The sequence below is a fragment of the Hoplias malabaricus genome, chromosome 5 (genome assembly GCF_029633855.1).
Source record: "Hoplias malabaricus isolate fHopMal1 chromosome 5, fHopMal1.hap1, whole genome shotgun sequence".
NCBI classification, from domain to species: domain Eukaryota; kingdom Metazoa; phylum Chordata; class Actinopteri; order Characiformes; family Erythrinidae; genus Hoplias; species Hoplias malabaricus.
The window spans coordinates 22,754,715-22,770,638 of NC_089804.1; the positions used below are offsets into that span (position 1 = coordinate 22,754,715).

The following is a 15,924-nucleotide window of genomic DNA, read 5'->3' on the forward strand; positions in this document are numbered from 1 at the left end:
CAGTCCTTCACAGGGTGACACACACTCACTCACACCTATGGACACTTTTGAGTCTCCAATCCACCTACCAACGTGTGTTTTTGGACTGTGGGAGGGAACTGGAGCACCTGGAGGAAACCCACGCAGACACAGGGAGAACACACCAAACTCGTCACAGACAGTCACCCGGAGGAAACCCACGCAGACACAGAGAGAACACACCAAACTCGTCACAGACAGTCACCCGGAGGAAACCCATACAGACACAGGGAGAACACACCACACTCCTCACAGACAGTCACCCGGAGGAAACCCACGCAGACACAGGGAGAACACACCACACCCCTCACAGACAGTCACCCGGAGGAAACCCACGCAGACACAGAGAGAACACACCACACTCCTCACAGACAGTCACCCGGAGGAAACCCACGCAGACACAGAGAGAACACAGCACACTCCTCACAGACAGTCACCCGGAGGAAACCCACGCAGACACAGAGAGAACACAGCACACTCCTCACAGACAGTCACCCAGAGGAAACCCACACAGACACAGAGAGAACTGTGTGCCGGGATAATTATGTTTAAAACAACACCATTGTAGCTCAAAACACTTGGAGGAGAACACTAAGTCAAACCAATATCCGTTGGAACGTAGTTAAAATATAAAATTCAAAATATAAGTTACAAATTCACAATAAAGACATTCTCATGAGACGCATTATAATCTATAATACTTTATTTATTTTTCAGATAACATATGGCAATCATGCTTTTTTATATAACACCATCTAAAGACATGTATCATATATTTTTTTTTACATAGAATATTTTACATTAGGCCCATGAAACAGTTAGAAATGTACAAAACAATATGCTCTGACTAAACAGAGGGTCTATCATTTATTATACTCTTTCATATTTGTTATTTATATCCCTCTATTTTTTACATTTCATTTAACAAAGATAATTATTATTAATATTATTCATATTATGTGCTTTAGTTTCTGAGATTGACATAACATCTGTGTTTATTATCATTATTATCATCATTATTATTATTGCAGGAAACAGCAAATAATGAGTCAACATTTAGACAAAAAAAAACAACCAAAAAAAAAAAAAACCTCAGTGGTTGTACGGACATTCACAGATACTTTTACACAGTACAGCTTTACAACATTTTTCAGAGAGAAATCTGCTGAATGGAAACTTTGTACAAAATCCAAGCAACGTCTGTTGATTGCACATTTTTCGTTTGATATCTTTGCAGAGAAGAAGAAAAGGACTCGTTTTTCCACATCCCTGTCGCACATGTAGCTGCCAAAGAAGCAAACTAACATTTGTCCTTATGTATTTCTATATATTCGTATATGAGTATATATATATTACTCCAGATATAATGGCTGTGGTATTAAAGCTTTGTGCTTTAACCAGAGGAACTAAAATGACAGGGAATAAACCAACCAGGTTTATATCACACATTACAAACACATACACAGTATATTCATCCGAATATTTCCTTATTGCCAAGTCTGTCTCCTGAAAGAAGAAGAAAAATGCAGACAATGGGGCATGTCCCCACTCCTAGTGAGCTGCCTTGTACCCTATCCCCAACAGTGACCACTGTAACTGAATTTAAACCTTGTATACACAGCTTATTGACCAACTAATGTTACGCTCATTCACAAATCTTATTTTCCAGCAAGAGGATTGTTAAAACAAAACCCAAGTTAAAATGTTACATAGCTAGTCGGTTTAAACCATAGCCTGATCTTGCAGCGCTAGCTAGCATGCTAATCTACTCATAGCATGGGTCGAATTGATTATTTGAAATTTGTTTCAGCCTTGCGCCCAGTGAATCCAGGGAGGCTCTGAACCCACCGCGACCCTGAACTGGATAAGGGTTACAGACAATGAATGAATGAATGAAAAATTTGTTTCAATCCTCTTCTCCTCAAAACGCTAGATGCTATTAGCTGCATGATGCTAAATAAATGTTCAGAAACCCTGCTTCATGTGGCAGCTAATCTCAGTCCAATTTTAAACTCCGTTCCATACTTCACTGTATCACCCACCATCGATCGGGTATAATTCCACAACCGAATCCAGCGAAAATAAATAAAAATAAATGGCGGCTACCTACGTGTTCAGCTCACTAGAAATTGAGAGACAGCGTTCAACGGAATTAAGCTGGCCTCCATTTTGTTGTGTTTTCGAGATCCAAAGCTGGTCAAAAAGCACAGCCTCAGCAACTCATCCAAACTATGGCTTCAGCTCTGAACCTTTTGATTTGGGACAAAACGCAAAAAGAAATCTTGGTCGTTCCTGAGGAGTGGAATGCTGAACACAAACAGAGTAGGATTAGAACAGTGGCGAGATAAGGCCCAAAAAATGGAAATCAAGGAAGGAGTATGAGGAAAAACTGTGAAAAAACATGACTCGCAAATGTGAATTTTGGTCCTTCTTGCGCTTACGTAGAAAAATGACTCCTAAAAAAACGCATACAAAGTTATATATTTTTCTCATTTTAGAAAATAATACAAACAGAACTCAGTAACAGTCTCGTATTTATGTGTAGAATGTGAATCTGCTTCTGTGACAGATATTTCATCGCTGCTCATGACGTCTGTAAACGTAAACTCGTATCCACATCTTGTGCTTTTCAAAGGAGGGGCTTCGTCGTGGGGGTGGGTGGGGTATGGGTAGAGGATAATTGTAAACTTGTATGACCTTAGAAAATTTGGCTACATAAACGTGCACCCATTGCTATGCGTCTTTTTCTGTTGAGATTATATGTGCTAACTTGTCCCATTCAGTTGTTTTGCATTTTTTTTCAGTACAATCAAATACAATGGGAAACAATTGAATTCTAGTCTAAAGTCTTTATACAGTATCTTAACATATTAATTACAGTTATATATAAATATATTCGATATACAGTTATCGAATATATCGAATATAAATATACATACATAGAATTAGCACAGTACTCATCGATCAATCACGTTGGGCCTGCAGACTTGAAATTATAAACCGCATTGATTTAGTTATATTGTTACGTTTTGGATAGGCTAATATAATCATTTTTGCATATGAAATACAAACTAAGCACTAAGTCATCGCTGGATAGTTTGCACTATTTTTTTTTCATAACACATACATTTAAAAAAGAAAAAGAAAAGAAGAGAAATCCCTTGTAATCAGGTTGGTCACTTTTTTCCCCCGGAGGTAGGTGAATATGTTTTAGAACGTGGAAGTCCTTGGTCGTGTTCAACCGTGATTACGTTTCTTTATGTGTTTGCTTGTTTGTTTCGCTTGTGTGTGAGATTCTGAGGCGTGGATTTAGATGTATGCCTCGTCATTGGCGGGGGTCTGGTTCTCCTGCTGCTGCTCGGGTCCGTTCTCTTGGCTTTTGACCAGAACCGTAGGCTGGGTCATTATCCGGAGACGCTGCGAAGGGAAAAGAGTGATCAGAACTCAGAAAAAGGTGTGAGGAAATTTTTTTTCAATCACGATTTGCTCACAGTTGTCTCATGAGTCTCAGCATTGATTCTCCTAAAACTCCTCAGAGGAGATAACATCACACACAAAGGAGTCTCCTGCTGCTCAGAAGTTTCTCCTCATAGCTCAGAAACAGGCCTCCTGTGTCTCCTTTTTATTTGGAGTGAAGGTCTAAGTAGCATCTCATGCTAGGCTCATTGCAGAGACAGAGGTATTCATTTTTATTATTTATATAGAGGTATTAAGGTGGAACTACAGAGATATTAACAAAGAACTACAGAGATTTTAAGGAGAAACAACAGAGATATTCAGGAGAGATTCTGTTCTTTTGATTTCTCCTCTTCTTGGTACAGCTACGAATCATGGCACTGATTGACTCCATCAGGCAATCAGGGCATAATTGAAGCTGACTCTCTACTGATCCTCTGTTCCACCTCTCCGCAGGGGGTGGGTTGATTCAAGAGGTCTGAGCTCACGTTCTTTTCACACCTGAGCGCTTTGTTGGTAATTGCTACTTGCCTGCTCTTATGTTCTGAGATCTTTCCAGAGGAACGCTGCTTTTTTTAGACCCTTCATCTGACTCGTCTAATTCGTCCAATCAACTCCACATTCACTGATAGAAACTCAGAGCGCTACCTATGCTAATCAGAACCTCTTCTATACATGCCACATCCTACCTGTCCCAGTACTGCTGTTCAGTTTGAAGAAGTGAACATTAATTAATATATAAAGGCAAAAAAAGGTTTTCCAACTGTTCATTAAAATCACTTTTTAAAACTGTGCATGCTTAAATCTGCAGTAATGAGACATAAAAACTACATCTTAGCATGTATTAAGCGGGACAACTCCATATTCATTCATTCACATATTCAGACACAGGAAGAACACACCACACTCCTCACAGACAGTCACCCGGAGGAAACCCACGCAGACACAGAGAGAACACACCACACTCCTCACAAAAAATCACCCGGAGGAAACCCACGCAGACACAGAGAGAACACACCACACTCCTCACAGACAGTCACCCGGAGGAAACCCACACAGACAGTCACCCGGAGGAAATCCACGCAGACACAGGGAGAACACACCACACTCCTCACAGACAGTCACCCGGAGGAAACCCACGCAGACTCAGAGAGAACACACCACACTCCTCACAGACAGTCACCCGGAAGAAACCCACACAGACACAGGGAGAACACACCACACTCCTCACAGACATTCACCTGGAGGAAACCCATGCAGACACAGGGAGAACACACCACACTCCTCACAGACAGTCACCCGGAGGAAACCCACGCAGACACAGGGAGAACACACCACACTCCTCACAGACTGTCACCCGGAGTGTTGCTGTGCTGTCTGTGATTGGGTCCCACCTCTGAGGTTGTAGCTGTAGTTTTGTAATTTAGACAAAAATAATCCAAATCCAAATCCACCAATTTAAGATAAATGCCTCTTATCTCACCTCTTTGTATGAACCTTTTAATGTGAGGAACATGTAGCCCATGTATCCAGGAATGAGGACCATCGAAGATAAGGCCATGCACCAGCCCACACCTTGCCCCCACTTCGGGAATACATAGTTATTCATAGTGAGAGGGACCATCTGAATGGCACTGAACAGGAACACACCCTGTGGAGGGAGAAGCAGCACGATTGTCTTGCAGTCCACCAAAAAAAGTGATAGCATTGCATTAGATTGGTGAAGTGATTTTATTCTGTAGCTGCATCATGCCGTATTAGGAAATACAGGTCTAAGCTGCATTGAAGATCACTGCACCATGCCTTTTGGTGAACAAAATGTTTCTAAACCATGTCTTGTCCTGTGTAAATTTTTCCACTTATTATCAAAGTCTTTTAGACCACAAGTTTATTAAGGCGTTAAAATCTGAATAAAACTACATCCAAAGAACTGGAGCTCTATCCAAGTGAGCTAACAATCATGGACACTGAAATGACATCATACGTAAAGAGGGCATCTCTTCAAATTGTCTGCATTGACAGGCAAAGCATTTTAACTCCGACACTGGACAAAGCTTCCTGGTAGGTGTAGCTTATTTTGTGAGGTTTCCAGTTGCATGATGTCAATTCAAGAGACATCCAGCTCAGAGCTCTATATAAGGTCATGATGCTGATTAAAGTGGTCTCTTACCGCCACAATCAATGGAGTGAATGCCACCCAACACAGCTTCCACCAGATACAAGGCTTGTATCCAATCATCTCCTCGATGTTGGTGTAGAATTTATTGACACCTGAGTTAGAAGAAGAAGGCAGGTCATGTGACCATGAGCAAACGGAGCGTAAACACTTCGGTGTGGATTAGTGCCGCTGAGACACCCGGCCTCTTGATAAATGCAAATGGCAAATCCGCACTCGTTTGCATAATCAAGGCCTCAGTGCAGAACAATTAAGATCTGACACAAGCTTTCAGGCCAAACGGCCGCGGAAGTGAGTCTGACGCAGAGATTAGCATGAATTAAAATAGATCTTTCATCAGAATGAAATGAGGCTGAGATCGCGGAGCTATGTGACTGTGCTGAATACGTTTTAGAAAACATACAGTTTAAAAATCTTTTTAATCTTCACTGAAACTGCAGCAGACGTAATTAGCCTTACACAGTAATGACGTGCCCTAGAACGGACTTTCAGATACCTTCAAATCAAAAACAGTTTTAAGTGCTTAGTAGCTGGTTTTGGACTTTTATTTTGACAGCCATATGTAAAAGATCTGCAGCAGATTAACAATTGCTTTGGTGTAAGACAAAGGCTCAATTAGATTTTTGTTTATGGGCAAGAGACCAAAGTTCAAAATGTGACACAGAATATTTGCTTGGTTTTAACTTTATAAAAACATGGTTCCCAAGGTGAGACCAGATGAGAACCACTGGCGTAAACACAATAGAAACAAAAGCTTACCATAGAACCAGGAAATGGAGATGCACTCAAAGAACACGAGGAACAGCAGACACATCCCGCTGGCTGAGTAGTAGTCGAAGAGTTTGAAGACGTACAGACCACCCTGTAGATAAAACACATTCGGTAAAGTATCTCCATAAAACCTCCATTTGTTACAACAAGTGAAGACTGGGAGGTAAACGCTATATGTCCAAAGGTTTGTAGACACCCTTTATAATTAATAAATACAAATAAAATCCTAAGAAAAAGGAATGTAATGGGACCTGCTGCAGCAGCTGCACAAGAGCATAAGGTCACCATGCCCTGTTACACGCATTTGTGAGAAGGGTATAATTCCTCCATCCGTTTGAGCGTATACCAGTGGAGCAGTGGTGTCTGGAGAACAGCAGTGGAGGGAGAAAAACTCCTGACTCATACCCTTGATTTCTGAAGACATTTTGGATGAGCAGGTGTCCAGAAACCTTTGGCTGCGTAGTGTATGTCCCACTGATGCTCCGCACTAATAGGGTCTTTGGTTTAAAGCCACAGGAGCCTCATGTGAAAACGAACCGACACACATGCAATGTTTGGGCCGCCATCTTGAATTATGGAATGGTCATTAATAAGGTCTGTGTGGCTGAGACTACTGAAGGGTGTGTGGGTGTGGGTGTTGGAGGGTGGGGGAGGGGTGTAAAGACCACATGCTTTAAGTGTGTACAGTGTATTATGTAATTCTAAGATGGCGTCATGGTGTGAAATACATCTATTAAGAGAGCTGTGTAGTGATTAATCCAGCACAGCAAAATAAAAGTACTGTGCAAATGTGCTCTAGACTGAAACCAGAACCTGGGAAGTGCTAAGGGTCATAATTCCTCTTCAGAGTGTCCTGTAAAACCAATGTCAGGGTGTTTAATCTAGTTGTTGTTGACCTGAATGGGTTATGTTCAAGTAGTCCGTCCTGTACATAAACAATCTCCAGGAAACACTGCAGCCATCTTGTCTAATTTAACAATCTCAGCAGCTGACTGTGGGATATAACGGCTGTAGCGTTTTGACCATGATTAACTACACGATGCATGGATGAACCAATCCGCCAGAGCTTTGCGCTTGTTGCTGGTTGTTATAGTAGTGTTATATCATCACAGTTGGATTTTAGTGGAGATTTAATTCGTAGTTTTGATCGTTGTTTTGACAATTCCACACTCTCTTTAGAAATGGTCAAAAACTACTTGGAATACATTGTCTCAATTACAGAGGGTCTTTCCTACCTCTGTAAATTACAATTTCACAGATCTGTGGTTTTATGTAAACAACAATGATATATAGCACAAGCTGGATTTCTAAGGCTATGCTATCTGTGCTAATTTAATAAATCATTATGAGCTGTTTATAGTTAGTTGCTATAGCAGTTGGCTTGGCTTGTTTCCAAACTGAACAATGATACATTTTGTGATAATATTAGAAATGTTTTGTTGAGGTTGGGAAGCAAGAACAGAAGGCTAAAAACTTCTATTTTTTTCGTATGCAATCGTAGACTTAAGCTTTTTGGAGTCATAGAAGAACCAAACTTGGTTCCTTAAAATCACAACTTCCTCCCCAGTTACCTCAGTTAGCTAGGACTTCCCCGATCAAACACAATAACAACAACCTTGGAGAGTGAAGGCCAGCACACACTTCCTCTACTATGTGTGAACCCAGCCACAACTTCTTTTCAACCTGCCCGCTAACAAAACATCACGGGATGGTTCAACACCCTTGAAGGAGAATGCCAAAGGACACCATGCTCAAGGAGGAGCCTTTCTTGTCACCCAGGAAGCAAGGCCAATTCTGCTCTCTGGGAATCCTAGCCTTGGAGGACCAGGACTCAGACCGGATGATAGGGACAACACTAAACGGGAGCCACTTAAAGAATCTGACAAGAGAAGTGGCACTGAGATGTGTAGCCACTACCAGACAGTGCCTAGATTCAACCAACTGTCCACTGACACCGGCTGTAAAATAGCATGACAGCAGTGGTACACCTCCAAAATGACACAACACGTTTTCCCAAAAATATCCAGAAGTAAAAGGGGACATTTGCACCTCTCATTTGTCATTTAGCAGACAGCAAAATAGCTTGTCGTCCAATGCCTCCGAAGTGCACTGTATAGAACTATATATAACTACACCCCACCACACAACAGCAACCGCAAATGACATTTAAACCACCTACTGTAAATAACACGCCTGTCTGCTAACTAGCTTTTATGTAAGAGATGGAGGTCACGAAGCCGCTGAACAGATAACACTACAAAGCCATTAGCTATATCTTTGAAAACGCTGCACTTTGAGATGTTTATGTGCTCAGAGGCTCTTAAAGCACAGGGATCCTACTTAACGCAGCTTGGAGGGCTTTCAGTCCACTTTCTGCTGGATGTATTTTTCACCTTCCACAGATTCAGGCTCAGGGGCATCATTACAACCATCTCCCTGCTTTTACACACATTCCATAGGATGAGCAATGTTCAAATAAGCTGAGGGAACGAGGCACACACCTGTGTGATGTTGGAGAGGCCGATCACATACGACACAAGGCAGACCACAGCGATGAATATCTCTCGTCTTCCTCTCAGGACGCGGGGAAACTCGTCCACCAAAGCCGTGATGAACCCCTCCACCGTACAGAACTGTGCAAGTATGAAAAGGTCATTAAGGCAGTAGTAGGTTCAAATCCACAGATGAAGTCCCTACTGAGAAAAGGTAACAGGACCGTGGACTGACCCCCGGAGCTCAGACCCCAGACCTCAGCATCACCGTTTGGGATTACTTGGATTATTAGAAGCAGAGTATGCAACCGATTCTAAGACTGAACTCTGGACCTGGAAAAATATCCCTGCAACAAAGTGATTCTTCTAGAAGAATGGGATTAAAGTAATGATGGACAAGTCTTCTGTTTCTGAATCTGAAAAATGTAAAGCTTGTACTAGATGTTCATTCTGAAATAACAAATAAATACAAATAAATAAGTAGATTTCAGACTGCAAGAGATGCTGTGGAGAGCTCCCACAGGTTCAGACCCTGAGGCATGCTGGGAAACGGATTATTAGACAGGAACTAGTGTGCAGTAAATGAGTGGCCTTTACCTGACTGTCGATCCCGAGCATCAAGAGCATGGAGAAGAAGAGGATGGCCCACAGTGGGGAAATGGGCAGCTGGGTCACGGCCTCTGGGTAGGCCAGGAAGGCCAGTCCTGGGCCTGAAAAAGAAAAGAGTACAAATCACGTTTTAATTCACTTGACTAAACAGATTCCACTTATCTGACTCTAAACCCACCAATCAATCATCATTCCTCACTAAACGCATTGTTTCCCCATGTTTGTACAGAAGAGACAGAAATGACAGTGTAACTAAACTGTGAGAGTAGTAACACAGAAGTGTGCATCACTCTGTATTGGTTGCATTTTAGAAACTGTTGGAGGGTGTTGGAGAATTCAGCCAACGTTTCTCTTTTGTAGATTCTCCCCTGACTGTGGGCTCTTATGAAATGATTTACCAGATTCTCCTGCATTTTTTTAACCAATAAGAATACTTCTAATCTCCATGTATTATCTGATATATGCACAACATTGACTGTTGTAGACCTACAGCAGATTAACAGCTGCTCCTTATTCCTGCCCAGTAAGCAAGTAAGTAAGTAAATGGTTTTCACCACAAAAGGAGCTCTCTGTGAAAAGGTTAAGGCGCCCTGCTCTAAAGGAAACCTCGATGTTACCTATTTGTTAATGAGTATAAGACTTGTTCTCTCCGGAACTGAAGGACTATGGTGGAGGACATGTGAGAGAAACGAGATGGATGTACCTGATGCAGCCACGTCAGCGATGGGCCTCTTTGTTATGTGAGCCATGAAGCCCACAATGGAGAAAATGACAAAGCCAGCGAACATACTAGTGAAGGAATTGATGCAGCAGACGATGATTGAGTCCCTGCGGAGTGGACAAATGGTTATAATTGAATGTTATTATAGGAGCTTATTACATCAACCTCATTTATTCATTCACATTTGGTTCTGGAATGTATTTTTTGGACAACGACACCGAGGGAACGACACAGGTCATTGCTGCGTACTTGTAAACATTGTTTTTGAAGGGGTTGTAGCTCCCGAGGGCGATCAGAGAGCCAAGGCCCAGGCCGTAGGAGAAGAAGATCTGAGTGGCAGCGTCGAGCCACACCTGAGGATGGACAATAAACACTGCAGAGTGACAACACTGCAGAACAATAGGCTGAGATTTGACCTGATGTTCTAGACTTTGTTGATTCAGAGTCTGAGCTAAAGAGAACCAGAGATTGTCAAACAAACATCTCCAGATCCATTTGCATGATGTGACGTACCTCTGATTCCTTCAGCTTCTCAAAATCAGGTGTGATATAAAACAAAATTCCCTCTTTGGCTCCGGGCAGAGTAACTCCACGGAAGAAGAGAATCAGTAGCATGAAGTAGGGGTACGTCGCGGAGAAGTAGACCACCTAAAAACATGAGATTCACTGCTTTAGCCAGTTCCCGGTTGGTGAGGATTTAGCTAAAGCTCAAAATAGCACTGGGGAGGGGTGGTGTGTCCAGCAAGAAACAAAGAACAATGCCTAGATTGTGGATGAAATGAAGCACTGAAGCTGGACCTCTGTGGTCAAAGGTCACTCAGTCAAAGCAAAGAATGAGTAGTTGATGTCACACTCATAAAACTCAAGGCCAAGAAAATGTCCGCGTACTTACCTTCCCAGTCCAGCCCACACCTTTCCAGATACAGAAGTAGACCAAGACCCAAGCGATGGCGAGCGTTATGGCTAGAGGCACTCTGATCTCCCCCGGCTCCTCCAAACCGTCTGTCAGCTGATGGACGTTGCGTCTGAAAGGGCCCACAACAAAAGCAGAAAGCACAGCGTTTACTGATGGATGATTAGTGATTACATGCGTGAGAAATGTTTGTGATAGCAAACCATGGCCTTCAGACAAAATACAGCCTTCATTGTTGATGCGAGTCACGTCCAGTTGCTGTCCGAGAGCCAGACGCAAACAATCCTCGCATTTTTGTGCAAATAACACTGGCCCTCTTATAAAGCTGAGGACAAAAGCTGTTTTTTTTTTCTTTGCATGCAAACTAGAGTCCTGAATTCCAAATTGTTCCTGCAAATGGATGCCCTCTTACTCCCAGAACTCCACCACGGCGCTGGTCATGTTGGTGCTGGCCAGGCTGTAGTTGGAAAAGCATTTCTCCGTGTTCCAGGAGTTATCGCATGACTTCCAGGGGAGCTCCTGAAACAGAAGGACGGGGTTTTGACATGGGGTTCGTCTCTAGACGTTTTATATACTGTCCCAAAGCAGCCTCTTTGAAGGTGTTTACTCACGGTGGTGAAGGAGTTGTACAGATAATAAATGGCCCAGGCAATGATGACGATGTAGTAGATGTTGAGCCAGAAGGAGAGAACCGCCGCTGCCAGGCCGACCCCTGTGAGGCAACATCACAGCAATGAGACAGAATGAGACAGAAGGGGAACGGCACCCTTTTTTCTCAAATTTTCAAATTAGCCCCTAAAGGGGTCATGTTTATTCACAGAGAGGGACATAGGAACCAGACGCTCTCTGTGTCTCACTGAGTTCAAGTGGAATGCACTGCATGGCCCAGAGAAACCATTTACACACTGAGTCTGAGATGAGCCACACACACACACACACACACACACACACACACACACAGACGAACAGACATTATTCATATATGTACGTATATACATATGTATGTATGTAATAATACTATTTATATTAATAATAATAATAATAATAGTGACAACAATAACAACCACGTCATAATTAAAATAATTATGATTATATATATATATATATATATATATATATATATATATGTATGTATATATATATATATATATATATATATATATATATATATATATATATAATAATAACAGCACAAAGAACAATGAAACAAAAATATGAATGATTATAAAAATAAAAATAGTAACACCACCACCACCAACAAATATTATTATATTTAATAATAATGATGATGATTAAATAATTACAATTTTAAAAAATAAATACAATAATAATAATAATGATAATAATAATAATAATAATTCCTGTTATTATTAGATAATAATTATAATATTTGTAACCACTACATCACCATCTCAAACAAGAAAAATAACCATAACATTAATAATAATAGAAAGAAAAATCATATTATTATTATTATTATTATTATTATTTATTATAGTAACACCACCAATGTATTAAACATTACAATTCTTTTTTATGATTATTATTGTTGTTGTTGTTGTTGTTGTTTATTAATAATAATAATAATAATAATAATCCATAAACAAATGCGTTTTCTCTCTGCTCCCAGCCCAATATTTCTGACCCCCCTCCGTCCAGGGGCCGCTCTCCGTAAATCAAGGCATTTCACGCCGAAGCTCTCCGCGTGTGCTCCCTCTCACTGAGCCCGCCCTGCAGCCGCTCTGCGCGCGCCCGTTTACCTTTGAACATCGGCGCTAGTTTCCAGACCCCGAGTCCGCCGATGGACGTGTACTGGCCCAGCGACGTCTCCAGCAGAAACAGAGGGACCCCCGCGAAGATCAGCGTCAGGAAGTAGGGGATCAGGAAGGCGCCTGGACAGAAGACAAGGACAGGAGGATGAGGAGGAGAGGGAAAAATCCACGGTCTGCGTCCACACTGGGTCCACACGGACACGGGGTCCAGGCTCCCAATACACCCCCATACACACCCCGACAAACACACACACACACACACACACACACCCCAGCTCCAGGACCCCGGGCTCATCCGGGTGGGTTTTTATCTTCTCTAAACAGAGCGCTTCCCGTTTGGGGGTTACTTGATTCTTGCTTTGTTTGTTTGGAGAGGTTTTTCAGCTCTTAAATCCAGACTCAGAACAAAAAAGAAGAAGAAGAAGGAGGAAAAGGAAAAAAATTGAAATAAACAGCAACCACAATGAAATCAACAGGAACGGCGTCCCACCTCCTCCGTTCTTGCCGCACAGGTAGGGGAACCTCCACACGTTCCCGAGGCCGATGGCGTAGCCCACGCAGGACAAGAGGAAGTCGAACTTGCCCGCCCACGTCTCGCGGTCCGGCAGGTCCTTCTTCTTCTGCACCTTCACCACGAGCGTCTTGGGCTTGTCGTTGGCCGTGGGCACCTCGTTCACCTCCGTCAGCACGTGTCCGTCCGCCGCGGCGGCTTTGGCGCCGTTGCTCGCCATGTCTCGTGTTCTGCGGACAGACGGGCGCAGGAGTTCAGCCGCGCTCCACGCGGACAGCAGCTTCGAGCAGGAGGAGGAGCAGGCGCGCGCGCCACCCGGCTCAAACCTGCAGCCACAAGGATGGAGAGAGAGTGTGAGGGTGGGAGGTGGGTGGGGAGTGGGTGGGGGTATGGTGTTGGGGAGGGGGGGTGTGAACCACACGCGCTGTGGCTGGACGCGGAGATCTGCGGATGCGCTTTTCTTGGAGACTCCGCCACTAACGCGCACGGGGCTCGAGAGAGTTGTGCGCGCGTTGGGTTTGTGCAGCAGCTCTGTGAATGGGGGTCGTTTCCACGGACGTAGAGCAGATGGCACGGGGCAGATACAGTCTGGTGTACGTACCACCACAGCGAGAATGAATGACCCAAACGCGCCTTTACGCACTCCCGCGCGCGCTAGAAACTGCTCCGCTCGCGAGTTCAGACGTGGTCAGATTCAAGCAGACTGCCCTTTCTGCGCGTGCTCTAATCTCCCCGTAATTTAACGTCTCACCTAACGTTTTTCCAAAGATCTACAAAATTCACTCGCAAAAACGCACAGATCACTCGCAAGAAAAGCGCATTCCCTCCGAGAACCGCGGACCCCGGGGCTGTACTCACAGTCTCACACTCCCCCGAGCTGGACGGGCTCCTGGCGAGGAAAATCAGTCGCGAGACGCGTCCATAAAGGCGAGTGGCACGAGGAGAGACACTGCTGGAGGAAAAAGAGGGAGGGAAAAGAGGGAAAAGTGGAAAAATAAAGAAAAAGAAGAGAAGAGGCGCTGTCCAGCGGCGTGGTGCTGAAGGAAGAGCAGGAAAACGCAGCTTCTCCCTCTGCCTCCACCTCTAACATCAGCGCCCGAAGATGCAGTTACATCTCCCCCCTCTAACAAACACACACACACACACACACACACACACACACACACACGCACACACACGCACGCACACACTCACGCGCACGCTCTCATCTACATAGCCTCAATGTCATCTGAAAGTCGTGCCATGTCCACCACTGAGAACGCAGCGGGCTCCACACTGGAGCATCTTCTTGTCTCGGGGCTTTTTATACGCTTTGTGTGTGTATGTGTGTGTCTTTCTGTGTGTGTGTGTGTGTGTGTGTGTGTGTGTGTGCGTGCTCGCTCGCTTTCGTGTTGCACCAATTCGGCTCAATTGCGCGTGAATCGTACAGCGCTACGCACAAGTTCTGGGCTTCTTCTGCTCGGGAACACAAATCCAAACCGAGCTTAAACTTAAACCCGAGGTTTATTAAAGCCTGATATGGTTTAAACTAACCTCATAATATTAGACTAAAAACTTCAGGAGCCACTGAGTTAAGCCACATTTTTATGATTTATATTCAACCAATATTATAACCCTAATACACTGCAATAACACACTGTTCAAATATACTTTTTAAAATTACTACATGATCATTTCATTCTTCTGTCTTCTCTTTGTTTCTGTTTATTCTTTATAAACATTATTAATGCTATAAAGTTTGTCCAGTAGAGGGAGTTTTTACAGAGCGGAAACCAGCTGAGATTTCAACGCAGTTGATGAATCAGCTTGAGTGTGGGAAATCAAGCACCTCCCTTACTCATTTACATAAAACATCCATGCTGATTTTTTGGTAGTGAGCCAGTGACTGCCCTCACAGTCAAGTTTGAGGTGGAGCGGTGAGTACACTGCTCCCCCTACTGACCACACTGTGTGGAGAAAATAAACAGTGGAGTAAACCGAGTGTGTTGATTGGTTGAGGACTATAGCAAGAGCACTGGCCAATAGATGGGACTGGAGCAGCCACACATGAGCTTAACTAATGTCAGAGGTGCTGGACTGAGCTCCATCCCTTTGGGAAAACTGCTCCACTGCTCCACAGCAGGCCCCAGTGCTGGGGGACTTTAATGTCTGTAGCCAGTCCTTGGCACTGTGCTTGACGACCTCTGGTTTATGTGCGGTTGCTCCAATGGGGGCCCATACTCTTGGGCAATGCTTTTGTTTGAAGATTATACAAGATGTGTGTGTGTGTGTGTGTGTGTGTGTGTGCACCTTCACGCAGCGGAAAGCGTCATTTACAACTTAACACAACCTCTCTTCCACAGGACCCTGCCCTCTCCTCTCCTACTGGAGGCAGAATCAGACGAAACGGTGCTGAAACAACAGACAGACGGCATCAAAAATTTTAGGGTCCAGGGAAAAAAAACCTAATTTGCTGATAGCTTAAACCAACAGTTTCCAAAGTGGC

At 43.5% G+C, this 15,924-nt stretch overlaps 1 protein-coding gene across 1 annotated transcript; it reads right to left on the bottom strand.

Annotated features, from left to right (window-relative positions):
• Window positions 1–723: 723 nt before the first annotated feature.
• slc6a1b (solute carrier family 6 member 1b) lies at window positions 724–14,694 on the bottom strand. Its single transcript, XM_066672987.1, has 15 exons — window positions 14,298–14,694; window positions 13,419–13,765; window positions 12,917–13,048; window positions 11,768–11,868; window positions 11,569–11,675; window positions 11,136–11,268; window positions 10,757–10,891; window positions 10,493–10,596; window positions 10,226–10,350; window positions 9,511–9,623; window positions 8,923–9,054; window positions 6,410–6,512; window positions 5,645–5,745; window positions 4,958–5,125; window positions 724–3,435 (listed from the first exon to the last, which is right to left on the bottom strand). The coding sequence occupies exons 2-15, from the start codon at window positions 13,657–13,659 to the stop codon at window positions 3,328–3,330; spliced, it is 1,803 nt and encodes a 600-aa protein (XP_066529084.1). The 5' UTR covers window positions 13,660–13,765; window positions 14,298–14,694; the 3' UTR covers window positions 724–3,327.
• Between the last annotated feature and the right edge of the window lie 1,230 nt (window positions 14,695–15,924).